Below are 13411 nucleotides of genomic sequence, written 5' to 3' on the forward strand. Positions count from 1 at the left end.
TTATTGAGTTTAATGACTAAAATATATATTTTTTGATCAATTTTACTTAATGAAAATAAATAAAAAATTTAAAATTTATGTTGAGAAAATTAAAAATTCAGAACTTATATTATTATAAGAGTCAAATCACGGAGAGTTTTTTTTTATATATAATTTTTCCAAAATTTATTGGGTCTGTTTGGCAAGATAGTTTGTGGCTAAAATAGCTACAAAAGATAAAATAGGCTATTTTAGCCACAACAAACAAAACATTACATCAAACCCATAATCATTACACTCTTCTCTCACAAAAAAAGTCAAAAAAATCAAAAAAATCTTTCCCAAACCAAGCTTTTTAACCTAAGCTAAAATAATCAAAAAAGTCAAAAAGTCAACCCGCTTCCCAAACCAACCCTTATTACTATTTAAAAAACGTGTTGGGCTTAAAAAATCTTGACCCAAAAGTGATCTGGATGGGAACTCGCCTAGCCTTAAGCCCAACAAACCTGGGCGTTGCTCAAGGATTAAATAAATAAATTGTGAAATGAATTTGCTGCAAAGCAACTATGGCGCAAACAAAACCAACCGACCTGAACTTTTAATTGTTCAAGTACGTTTATTGTGAATTATTTGAGCTCAAGCTTGAGCCGAGCTCCAATCAAGCTTCAAAAATTAAATTTAAACTTGGCTCGTCAAATATTTGTTAAATTCGAACTCAACTCAAGCTCGCTCGATTATATAAACAAGTCGAGCTTGGGTTCAAGCTCAAGCTTGATAAAAAACAAATAATTAATTTACTTTCTAAGATATAAGAAAAATATAAAATTATAAGTAAAATATATAATAATACTTATATTAATAATAAATTTCATTAATTAAATATTTAAATTTACACAGACACTAAATATAAGTAAAAAATAAAATAGATTATCGAAAATTTATTTAGTATATTACTAAAAATAAATATTAATTTATTTATTTTTATGTTGAGAGTCTTATCAAGCTTAGGTTCCGTTTAGTAGAGTTGTGGGAAAGTGATTATAACTTATAGCCTAACAGCTTATAACTTATAACTGTGAACATAAGCTGATTTTTGACTTGTAAATTAAGTTTCTCTTCCCCCACTTAAAGAATAAGTTGATTTTTGACTTACAAAAAGTTATAAATTGTATTGTTAAGCTGAATCAAACACATCAAAATAACTTAAATTAAGTTAAAAACTGAAATAAGCTAAAAATAAGTCCTACCAAACAGGACCTTAAACTATTCAAGCTCGGCCAATAAATAAGTGAGCCTAAAAATTGAATTCAAAACCATCCATTTAATAAACGAGTCGGGATAAACAGGCTTCAAACGAATTTTAAAGAAGCTGGACTCGAATGGTTCATGAACGACTAGTTCATTTGCGGCCTAAATGCAATACGTCACAGAAACTTCTCCCGCGTCACAAAATCACTGATTAGGCAGTCGGAAGGTGGGAATTCTCTCTCTCCAGAAAAAAATCTAGGGTTTCTTCAATCTGTACACAACAATGGCGATGATGATACAACAGAACCTACCATTTCTTCTTCAACCTATTTCTCCTTCTACATCGTCCTCTCCCCGATTATTCCCATCTAAACCTCTCTCCCTTCCTTCCCACCCCATCACCATCGTCCGTTCCCCAAAATCCAAGAATCAAATTCGGTCCACAAGAGCTGCTTCCACTTCTGGATTCGGCGACAACATCACTGATGTTCTCGGTGAAGTTACCATCTTTACTGCGACTGGTGAACCAGTCATGTTCAGGGACCTCTGGGATCAAAAAGAGGTTTTAAATTCTTACTAATCGAAACGTCGTTGCACCGTATTAATAGATGTATACATGATTGCTCTAAGACTTCGTATTGTATCGAAGCTATTCTTTTACGCGGTGTTTGGTTGAATGATTTGGAAAAAAATTGTATGGAATTATGTAAAATATAAATATATTTTAATTACATTTTACCTAATTTTTTCCTTCTTAAATCCCTTCCCAGCCAAGCGTCAGTGGGCGAATTTGAATTCATGTCAAAATTTGACCCCTTTTTCTTTTTATGTGTCAATGATAAAGAGTTTATAAGCTACCAAACTCAAGTTGCAATTTGCAAATGTATCACATGTGCCCGGCAACTAGTTAATTAAGTGCATATTGCATCTGATACTTGGGAAGGTTGATGACAATAAAACAAGGCTCCAAGTGGACAGGCCATCTCAGTACACTTACCCTGTTTAGTGAATAACAAAATTTTGATGATTTTATAGTTCTAGATAGATGATTAACCAAACCAAACCAAACTAATTCTTTTAAGTCCCATCAGACAGATGATTAACAAATGCTGATTTATTTTTTTTTATGTCGAAAATTTTTATTCATAATTGTCTTCTTTGGACTGCCAGAATGCTGCAGCTGTGGTGCGGGAAATTGTGCACAATTTACTCTTCGTAATTTAAGTGGTGCTTCTTTTTCTTTCAGGGAATGGCTGTAGTTGCACTTTTGAGGCACTTTGGATGCATTTGCTGGTAGATGCTATAATATTAGGATAATTGTTTTTATCACCAAAACAAGATTTTATTTTAACTTACCCTTTCCTTTATTTCCTTGATTTGCACTTATTAGCTGGGAACTTGCTTCAGCTCTCAAAGAATCAAAACCAAGATTTGACTCAGCTGGTGTGAAGCTAATTGCTGTTGGTGTTGGTACTCCTAACAAAGCTCGTATTCTTGCCGAGCGGGTAATTCCTTTTTCATCTCTGTTTGTACACTAATACTTTTGGGGGGATGCTTATGTAACTATTTGATGGAATTTTTTTTTGTGGTTATGACTATTCTGGACAACATTATATCCTTTGTAGTTCTTTTGTTGTTTGCTTACTTTTTAGTGGATGCTTTATTGATATTGTAATGAAAAAATTGTTTTCTAAACTTTTAAGAATGCATATGGCCCTTTTCTTAAATTAGGAAATGGTTGATATCAGTATATTTGTTGCGGTGCATCTTTTTTGGAGAAAGTTTAGTGTTAGATCTAGGATGCTTGAAGTCCTTGAAATGAAAACCCTTTTGATCACATTAGGTTATCTTACATTCTACCAAAAGATAGTTACTAAGATTGGGATTTGCAGTGTCTTAGAGTTGGCAATAAGTGTTGAACCTGCAGACATAAATTTTGATTTATTCAAATTACTGTCACTTATATTTGTACTCTCTCTCTCTCTCTCTCTCTCTGTTTTGTTTGTTTGGTTTAAGCATATTCTATGTACATTTTGTGAGAAAATGATAATAAAAAATCTCCAAAGGGAAAGCTGGTGAGCCCTCTATTTTGTATTTTTTTCCCTCAGTTGATCCAATACTTTCATTGCTTGGATTTGTATTTTAAGACTCACCCAAGTTGCATAATTTGTATGCTGTCCTGCTTTTGGTGTTCTGTCAGTACAGGCTGATTGTAATAAATCAAATTGTAATGACTGTTAAATATCTTGGGATTTAGGATGCAAAGTGCTGTCATGAAATATTTGAATGAATGAAAAAACCTTGTGAGAACTATATATGGTTATATAACAGTGTGGAGCCCTCAGTGCAGTTGCTATGTTTTCAAGATTAGAGACATTATATAAAAAAGGGTTTTCAACACAATCTTCTGCATTCACAGGTTTGTCCTTATAAGGCTACTGTCATTTTTATTTATTTTTTGATCGGCAAATGTTAGTTGTTAGATTAGCACCTATGGAAGAAAATCTCCCCATCCTTGGCAAAGCACCTAAGTGCTTGCACTCCCTCAATTCAACCCCCCCAAGGGGAATTGAACCCATGACCTAGGCTAGGCCTCGTTGGTTAAGGCTACTGCCATAATATATCGAAAAGAATGCATGTTCATCCGGACATTGAGAAGGAAGGAAATTCTTTCCTAATCTAGTGATAGTGTCATCTACTAGTATATAGTTGCAGACGAAAGGGAACATTTCTAGCGAAAATCTATTATCTCTTTTCTTGTTGGTGGCACATGGGGTTTTCATGTTTTAAACCTCATAAGAAGTTTGTAAAATGTTTCTTTTGTTCTTCTTTTCCCTCCCTCTTTGAAGCAGGGATAAATTTCATTGCCTTTTGCATTGAGTTACCACGTATTTTCTTCATTCTTGGAGCTGATTATTTTGTCTCTGATTTTGTGTGGCCAGTTACCGTTTCCATCAGATTGCCTATATGCAGATCCTGATCGCAAGGTAAAAATTGTGCATCTCTTTTTACTATCCCAGTTAACTATACTTCTTAGCAGCAGTTTATGACATTGTTTTTTCATCTCAGGCATATGATGTCTTGGGCTTGTACTATGGTATCGGACGGACATTTTTTAACCCAGCCAGTGTAAATCTCCTCTTCCCGTTTTGGACACAAGCTCTCTGGTTGGCATTAAGAAATGGATTTTTTGCATTGCACTCATGACACGCAAATTTTTTGTGCATTGGCTTTGATATGTCAGGCTAAAGTGTTCTCAAGATTTGAGAATATTCAAAAAGCTCTAAAGAACTATACAATTGAAGCAACTCCGGATGACAGGAGCAGTGTCTTACAACAGGTTTAATCTTGCCTCCCTTGTATTCTTAAATCCACGCCCACTCGTTCATACGTGTTTGACTAGGGTTACACGAACTCGCTACTTAGTTTTGTTTCTATTTGCTATAGGGAGGCATGTTGGTCTTTAAAGGGAAGCAATTGTTGTATGCAAGGAAAGACGAGGGAACTGGTGATCATGCCCCTTTAGACGATATCTTCAATATCTGCCGCAAAGCTTCGGTTGCTTGAACCTATGCTTAAATTTTTGGATGTTAAAGGTGATATGTAACCTCCATACCTGATTGGCATACATAGCTTCTCTGGAATTTGCTAAATGTATCAAGGTGATCAACTGACTTGTGCTCATATATTGTAGTATATCATGTGGTTGTATCTGCATAGGTAATCAAATAGTGTGCTTGCTGTTGTGAATAAGGGTATCGTTGCATTGTACAAATCAATGTAACAAATTCATTTTCCTACAAATGAATGAAGTCAGTTGATGTATGTGCTCTCATTCCTGAGATGGTACAAACTGCTCCTGACAAACTCTCCATGGAATATGGATAAAATGGCATTGCCATGTAGCATGTTGGTTCATCGTGGCAAATACCAAAGGAGCTAATTTTCTTGTTAAATTTGAGCATTTGGTATTGAATTTAAGGTTCTGCACAACCTGAAGCACCGAGGGTTTATGTACCTTGAAGGCTCTCAATGACACCATAAAAATTGACACCCTGCTTGATCATACAATTGGGTTTGTTGATTAAGCATAGATAATATGGCTGGCCCATCATTATTTGCCACCTCACATGTCTTTCAAACTATTAACATTAAATAATGAATCCTACAATATGACCTAAACGCATTCAAATTGAAGTACTACATGATAAAGCTTGAAGACCACCATATACCTTACTAAAAATTTTAGTTTCTGCAGTGACCCAAGTTCCGTTAGGACTTAACTATCAATTAATATGTACATACAAGGTTTACAATATGTGTAGTAGTAGTGTGCAAAGAAATCAAGTGAGTGCATTTAGAAATTCCCTTAAATTAGCCCCAATGAAAAGCGCTTGAAATGACATTCTTACCGTACACTAACCATAGGTTTATATCCATCGTGTTGAATAAATGATGGATAAACGGTAGTATCACGTGATCATATTATCAATCAATAAAAATATTTCATATTGTGATAATGATAACTATATAGTTGAGTGAGTGAAAAACAAAATATGTCTATTCCATTTCATTTATAATTTATTATTGCTTAGTAACACTACATAGTGTAAGTGTTAGGGCTTGGGGCCTGGGATATGTTCCTTTCATTGTCTCAAATTCAAAACCTCCTAATCGTTTGGGACTCCGGACTTTGATTGAGTTTCCCATTAGTAAACGGTGAAATTTACCTCTCAAATTAATCGGTCATTAGAACCCAGACTCTATTTATTCAATCTTGCTATAGTCTCTCTTCAATTAAGAAGTTCTTGGCCCGGCACATCCACCTTTTAGGTGAAATACAAGACATGCTTTAGCTGTCTACCATGTCATGGAGTTAAATCATCTTGGTGGCTGTCAATTTCAATACATTCCAAGTCAAATGTGTCTTGTTCCCCCCTCAAAAACTATTTCCAATATATACCTTAGGTGTGTTTAAGTTATTTAAATTTTATCCAAAAAGTCTTAAATTTGAGTTTTAATCTCTTAATTCGCCTAATATACAAGGTTAAAAGGTGATCTCATAAAATTCTCAGTTTGTGCTCCTGAAATGAGGTTAAAAACACTGGAAAAAAAAAAAAAAAAAAAAAAAAATTCTAGTGTCATAAACAAACATATTTATTTTTGGTAGGATTAATTCCTTTGTGCTGTGAAAGAGAAAGCAAAAGTAGATGGCAAACGAAACCCACATTTCCAGGGCCATTGTAGCAGACATGAATGGCACCTTGTATACAAGGTAGGTGGGTTTAGGGGTTTGGATTCTTCTTTGAAAGCAACCCCACCACCACAACTGCTTTGCAGATATATATATATATATATATATGTATTCAATTCAATGTTTTCTTTTATCAGAATTTTTTCTTTGAGACAATAACAAGGGTCCTAGGAATGTGGATATTTTGGTGATTGCTCTGGAAAGGTTTAACAAGTTAGAATAGGGTTTGACAGTTTTGCTTGCTTTAGCTTTAGGTTTAGGTGCTATTTCTCGGAGGTTTTCTTTATCCAAGGCTATGAAAACACGAAGTCCCGTTTGTTTTCAGAAGTAGAATGGAGAAGATTAAGTAAAATTATATTTGTTTTAATGATAGTTGTTAGTATAGGAATTGTTAAATTATTTTTATATAAAAAAATATAAAATAATAAAATAAATTAAAAAAATACAAAAACATTAAACATTAATTTTTTTAAAAATGCCCAACATGTAAAAAAAATTTAAAAAAAAAAATTCTAGAAAAAAATAAAACAAATAAAATAATGATTTTTACTTAACAAAAAAAATAAAAAATTAAATATTAATGTTAAAAACAAATGCTCGACGTGTAAAAAATAAAATAGAAATAAAAAAATTTTAGTCCGCCGTACTATTTTTCTAATACCAAGTCCTTGAGGCCCATCTGAATCCCCTCGGGGAGACCCATCTTAATTCGGAGCTCACTATCAATCATCTCCCCATCTCTCAAAACAAATACAATATTAATAGGTCTTACCTCACTCCCAATCTCAATCACCCTTCTAACTCTTCAAAGAAACGGGACCCAAAGTAGTCGCCTTCCTTTCTTCTACATTACTAGATATATAGGAGAAAATAAGTATATGTACATTGGCATTCAGAAGTGTCATATATGTAGTCAAAAAAGTATTTAGAAAAATGTCCCAAATTTAAATATATGGTGTCAATTTATTTATTTATTTATTTTGTGGTGGAAGATAATTTTTTGATTCAAATCTTTCAAATTCTAATCAGTGTGTTTGGTTTGAGTTTTCTGGATTAAGTTTTTTAAAAATTGACTTTTTTTATTTATTTTCGTATTCTTTTGTTTTTAGTGAATATTTTTTAAATTTTAAACATTTTTTTTACTTTTTTAGATGCATCTTAGTTAGATGTATCTAAAAAGTAAAAAATTTGTGAAAAAATATTTTAAAAAATTAATAAATATATAAAAATATAAAGAATGTACTGAATTCTTATATTTTTGGTATTTAGTAAAATTTTAAACGATTTTTTTAATAATTTTTTTACTTTTTAGGTGTATTTATGTTAGGTGTGTCTATAAAGTAAAAAAATTGCTTAAAATATTAAAAAAATTCAGTAAAAACAAAAAAACATGAAAAATAAGAAAATAAAATTTTTTGAAAAATATTTTTTAAAAAATGAAAATAAGCAAGCTAAATTATTTTTTTTTGGCACTTTTCGGCATAGTTTTTCATAGACCAATCCTTTTCTCTAGTCTCTCAATGTCCAATCAGTGAGCATATTTTTGGGTTCCTTACGTTGTAGGGTATTTGGCACGAGTCCAGATTCCCTCCTTGAGCCCCCTCCTTCATTCCCTCCTTGCAGGGGTCTTCGGGTCCACTTTGAGGCCCAGTTTTGATAATCCGAACCGTTCATATTTTTAGATTTATTCAGTATATTATACCTGTAAAAAATCAAGTTGATCGGATAACAGAAAGTATGCGTTCAGAAAATTGGGACTACAAACTATTTTTTAATAATCAGTTTTCCGAACACATACTTTATGATATTCGATCAACTTGATTTTTTACAGGTATAATATAATGAATAAATCTAAAAATATGAACGGTTCGAATTATCAAAACTGGGCCTCAAAGTAGACCCGAAGGCCCTTGCAAAGAGGAAATGAAGGAGGGGGCTCAAGGGGAGGATCCCAATTCATTTGGCAGGTGATGTTACGTGGATAATTTTCAATGATATATATTTAATAATTTTTCCCAATTGTTAAAGAAGTTGTGGATTCTGCTAACTTCTCTCCTGACTGATGACCATCTAGTTATGAAGATGAGTGTTTTTTTTTTTTTAATTTTATTTTTATGATATAGGCATTAATAACAGCATCTCCAACGATTTATCAAAATTTTTATTAAATTTGAGTAAAAGAATGGTTTTTTTCTTAATCTGACACCGAGTGCTCTAATGGTTGATTTTCATCAAATTTTTATCAAATCTGTGCCGGGACAACCGGTTGGTCTACCGGTTAAGCATTTTTTTTTGGATTTTTTTTTTTTTGAAACTTTTTGAACCTTTTAGTGGTCGACCGGTTGGTTGACCAGCCGGTTGACTTGCTGGTCGATCGGTAAGGTAAATTTTTTTTTTTTTTTGTAATTGTTTGAACTTTTTTTTGGAATTGTTTGAACCTTTTGGTGGTCGACCGGTTGGTCAACTGACCGGTCAACCGATTGGTCTCTCCCAACGGTCATACACAGTGTTTTAGTGAAATACGAAGCCTGTTCTCACTTTAGTGAAACGTTTAGTGAATTCTCGATTTAATATTAATTTGGTGAAACCGTTGGAGGTTTAAAAAATATTTCTTTTACTAAATTTTAAATTTAATGCTAAATTTAATGAAACTTTAGAGATGGTCTAAGAAAGTCCCATAGATGAGCAGGGGAAAAAATTGCAAAATATAGCTTTAAACAAAGTAGGTGTAGGGAGATAAGGAGGAAGAATCTTAGGTGAATATGACATGACACACAAACCTCAGATCATGACATGTGAGAGAGAGAGAGAGAGAGAGAGAGAGGGGGAGATTAAAGAGAGTGAGGTTAGGAAGCAGAAAATTGGCAAAGGAAGGCCCCGTTTGATAACTGTTAAAACAGTCGATAAATTATAACTTAATAGATTATAAATTATGATTTTAATCAGAAATTATTAATCTGTTTGGTGTACTTGTTGGATTATAAATTTAAGTTGCTGAGTAGTGTTTGTTAAATAAGCTGTAAAATAACTTTTTTAATTAATTTTTATTTTTTGTTTGTCTACATTTCTCATAAAAAATAATAATAATAATCTATAGTCCATTTGAGTCTTTTTCTATTTTAAAAAAAATAAAAAATAAAAAAATTTAAGAGTATAACCATAAATTAATATGTCCACAGCAGAAACTGATAATCAGAAGCAAGGGGTGAGCAGCTTCTCAGAATCAACTTTTTTGAGTTAAAATAAGCTGTTAGAATCAGAAGTTGTTTGAAATAAGTTTAACCAAACAGTTCAAAATAACTTTTTTAAAACTAAAAGGCATAAGTTGACTCTGAAAAGGTGAAACAAACACCCCCAAAGAGTTTTAATGTGAGGCTCACTTTAATGGTGGCGAGTACTAAGGCGATAACAAGTTTTTCTAATATTTTTTTTGATTTTTTAATTAAAATATGATAAAAAAAAATTAATATGTTTAGGTTAATTTTTTAATTTTTTATAAAAAGATGTGTAAAAAGTGGAAAAAAAAAATAGAATTTTTGACTTTTTGGTATAGATAGTTAATTTTTTAATTTTTTTAATGAATTTTTGATTTTTGTCGTTAAAAAAGTCACTTGCCAAACGAAGTTTAAGAACCAGGGTAAATTATCGATACATCTTATTTGTTAAATTTATGAACAGATTATTTTAGTAATTTTTTAATTTTTTACGAAAAAATATTCAGAAAAGTAAAAAGAGTGATGTGACAATTTATAGTGATTTTTTAACTTTTTAACTAAAATAGAAAGTTGCCAAACGAGGCCTACGTTTTATTGATTTATCAATCTTTATAGTTTTTATAAATAAATTTTATTAATCAAAATTTATAAATAAATAAATCTAATTAATACAAGTGATTAATAAGTCTCCTGAGGACAAGCTCTCTCGATTTAGGTCAAGTTTGGCTAAACTAAAAAAGTACACTTATTTCATATTTTTATCTTTTTTGGATCACATCAATCAACATCTCCTCTCTACTTTTTCTACACATAATACAAGAAAAGTCAAAAAGTACACTTATCTAGTCTTTCCAAACTTGACCTTAGACTTGTTTTTCATACTCTCTCTCTCTCTCTCTCTCTCTCTCTATTACTTGTGTATGTGAAAAGGGTAAGGAGATGAAAGACCTTTTGCACTCTCATCTCATGCATTACAGTAGGGCATACAGAGTTTCTATGGTCGCTCTCAGTTGGGGTTGCTGTCCCTAATATCCTATTTTTCTGTTTGACAACTGTTTCCTGTTGCTGTGATCTTGTTTTAGATTTTGTTTGGACTTTGTGCTCCCATCCCTAAGTGAAATACCAATCCTACCCCTACATTTTAAGTACAATTTTTTTATTTATTTTTGTTTTGCATTTATTTCGTCAGTTTTGAAACTGGCTTCTTATTAATATATACGTTGAAGAGTGTTGAATTCACTTGCTTTGCCTTACACTTCTGAACAATAGTGACTAATGAATTGTATTACTACTTCACATGACTCATCATCAACCATTACACCACTACTGTTTTGTTGATTTTACCTGTGTTTTTTATGCTTCCTCATTTTGGTGAACCAGGTCTCTTTTTTTTTTGGGTGAATAAACCAGGTCTCATTATATCCTTTGTTGTCATATTTCTCCAACCAATGGGACTGTATTGGACATCATCCAATCCAATTGTCTCCTGTGTCTCATTTGTGAAAATTTGATGTGCAATTAGGCTTTCTAAGGTTTTTCATGATAATCAATTTTAAATGTCTTTCCATATCCTTGCTACTGATAAGGAATCCTTTATTCCTCTATAGTCTGCTCTTTCAATGCACTTTTAATTATAAATAAGATTGTGTTTTGAAATTCATATTCTCATTATATTATTATTATCTAATAAAATATATATTAAAATAAGTAGATGAAAAATTTAGAGATAAGGAATCTTGTATCCTTGCTGCCCTATATTACCATGGTAGTTGACCATAGTAGTTTTGGTACTCAGATTTCGTTTAACTTATTCTTCCATTGAGTTGAACTTCAAAATGTTTCTCTAGTCCAATACTGAATGGGTAATTGTGCAATGAAGAAAGTTTTCATCTTCATAAAATGAGGGATAATGATATAATAATGAATATTATATATATATATATATATATATATATATAATATAGTTGAATTGAGACTTATCATTTTAGACAATTAGTGATTGGTACAAACACAATACATTTGCAATTTCATATTTAAATTTTTAGATAGTTTAATGATTGAGAAAAATTGACTAGTAATTTTGGATAGTTTAATAAACAATAAAAAACCACTGTAACAGTTTATGGAATGTAACATTTGCTGAGTGGCATTGCAATCTCATTCTAATAAAAAATTTGTAAGAGAATAGTATATTCCTAAAATGAGATATTATAAGATCATCACGTGTATGACTTTTTCAGTTAGAATCATCTCTTATTAAGAAGTCTGTCCCTAATTACATACATTCACAATTACATAAATTTATATATAATTGTCTTTTATTTTTTATTTTAGAAATTTTAATTGTGCTGTTAAAAGTGCATATATATATAGGGTTTTTTTTTTTTTTTTTTTTTTAAAAAAAATGATGCAATTTGGGATTCCTAGATGTAGCCAAAAGCAAGATGTGAAGTAGTCTCAACTAGGCCGTCCAATCTTGAATCTCACAAGCATATGCTTTGAAGCATATTCTTAATTCTCAATTCTATGCCTAATAAAATCATAAACAAGAAATCTAATGGCGGATAAACCAAGGTATTCTCACAATTAATCTCTTCTTTTATAAGCATGGCAAGCTTATGACTCAACACAACGCTTTAACTAACATGGAAAATAATCGTAAGGTAGTTCTAATCACTGGCTGCGGCAAGGGTGGCATTGGCTACGAGTACTGCAAAGCCTTTGCTGAGCAAAACTGCCATGTCTTTGCATCCGACATCCCTCATCGCCTCAATGACATGACCGACCTCTCATCTCAAAACATTGACACGCTTGAGCTCGATGTCACATCCGACCAAAGCGTAGCCTCAGCTACCCAAAAAATCATATCCAAGTGTGGCCGAATCGATGTGTTAATCAACAATGCTGGGATAGGAAGCACAGGACCACTGGCCGAGCTCTCGTTAGATGAGGTTAAAAAGGCTTATGAAATCAACACATTGGGCGGGCTAAGGCTGGTCCAACAAGTCGTGCCTCACATGGCCTCGCAACGTAGTGGAATGATAGTTAATGTGGGAAGTGTTGTTGGGAATGTGTCGACACCTTGGGCTGGGTCTTACTGTGCTAGTAAGGCCGCTGTCCACTCCATGACAAACACGTTGCGCCTCGAATTAAAGCCATTTGGGATTAACGTGGCGCTAGTGGTGCCAGGGGCGGTGAAATCGAGTTTAGGAAGTCATAATATGGAGAAGTTGGCAAATTGTGACTGGAAACTTTACGGGGAGTATAAAGAAGCGATTGCCGAGCGTGCTGGCGCTTCCCAAGGTGGCAAAGCGACCGATGCTACGATTTTTGCTAGACATGTTGCGAAGAAAGTATTGAGTCCAAGACCGCCTAAGCAGATTGTGTTTGGTCACATGACTGGTTTGTTTGCTGTACTTTCATGGTCTCCTCTTTGGGTGAGAGATCAGTTCTTCACGAATCGATTTGGCCTGAACAAGAAGGTTTAAGGCTATACTTGGGATTGTGTCTGTACTAGTATGTCTTCTTATGAAGATCATCATATCCCTAATAATTTGTTTGGTTGGTTTGGGATTTTATGTCTTTTTTGTAACCATTTAATGTGTAACAAGTTTAGGTACACATTGTCCTTGTTACCCATATAATCAAAATATATATATATATATATATATAAAGGAAAGAAAAAGGGTTCGAAGACATCTTTCACTTTAGCACC

The 13411-nt window shown here is 32.7% G+C and overlaps 2 protein-coding genes across 2 annotated transcripts; both read left to right on the forward strand.

Moving 5' to 3' along the window:
- The first annotated feature begins 1288 nt into the window (after positions 1-1288).
- LOC114263259 (Thioredoxin superfamily protein) lies at positions 1289-5052 on the forward strand. Its single transcript, XM_028203766.2, has 7 exons — positions 1289-1789; positions 2474-2520; positions 2618-2732; positions 4170-4214; positions 4297-4356; positions 4472-4567; positions 4675-5052. Exons 1-7 carry the CDS (start codon positions 1511-1513, stop codon positions 4792-4794), a joined length of 762 nt encoding a protein of 253 aa, XP_028059567.2. The 5' UTR covers positions 1289-1510; the 3' UTR covers positions 4795-5052.
- A 7118-nt stretch (positions 5053-12170) lies between these two features.
- Positions 12171-13411, forward strand: LOC114286006 (short-chain dehydrogenase ptmH). Its single transcript, XM_028229092.2, has one exon. The coding sequence runs from the start codon at positions 12315-12317 to the stop codon at positions 13182-13184; it is 870 nt and encodes a 289-aa protein (XP_028084893.2). The 5' UTR covers positions 12171-12314; the 3' UTR covers positions 13185-13411.

The sequence above is a fragment of the Camellia sinensis genome, chromosome 4 (genome assembly GCF_055761805.1).
Source record: "Camellia sinensis isolate YWXY chromosome 4, ASM5576180v1, whole genome shotgun sequence".
NCBI classification, from domain to species: Eukaryota; Viridiplantae; Streptophyta; class Magnoliopsida; order Ericales; family Theaceae; genus Camellia; species Camellia sinensis.

Bases quoted from the DNA above. Each gene is read 5' to 3' on its own strand.
- LOC114263259 (XM_028203766.2), top strand. From the start codon at position 1,511: ATGGCGATGATGATACAACAGAACCTACCATTTCTTCTTCAACCTATT. The intron at 2,733-4,169 runs GTAATTCCTTTT...TTGTGTGGCCAG, and splicing joins CTCGTATTCTTGCCGAGCGG to TTACCGTTTCCATCAGATTG. The intron at 4,215-4,296 runs GTAAAAATTGTG...TTTTCATCTCAG, and splicing joins ATGCAGATCCTGATCGCAAG to GCATATGATGTCTTGGGCTT.
- LOC114286006 (XM_028229092.2), top strand. From the start codon at position 12,315: ATGACTCAACACAACGCTTTAACTAACATGGAAAATAATCGTAAGGTA.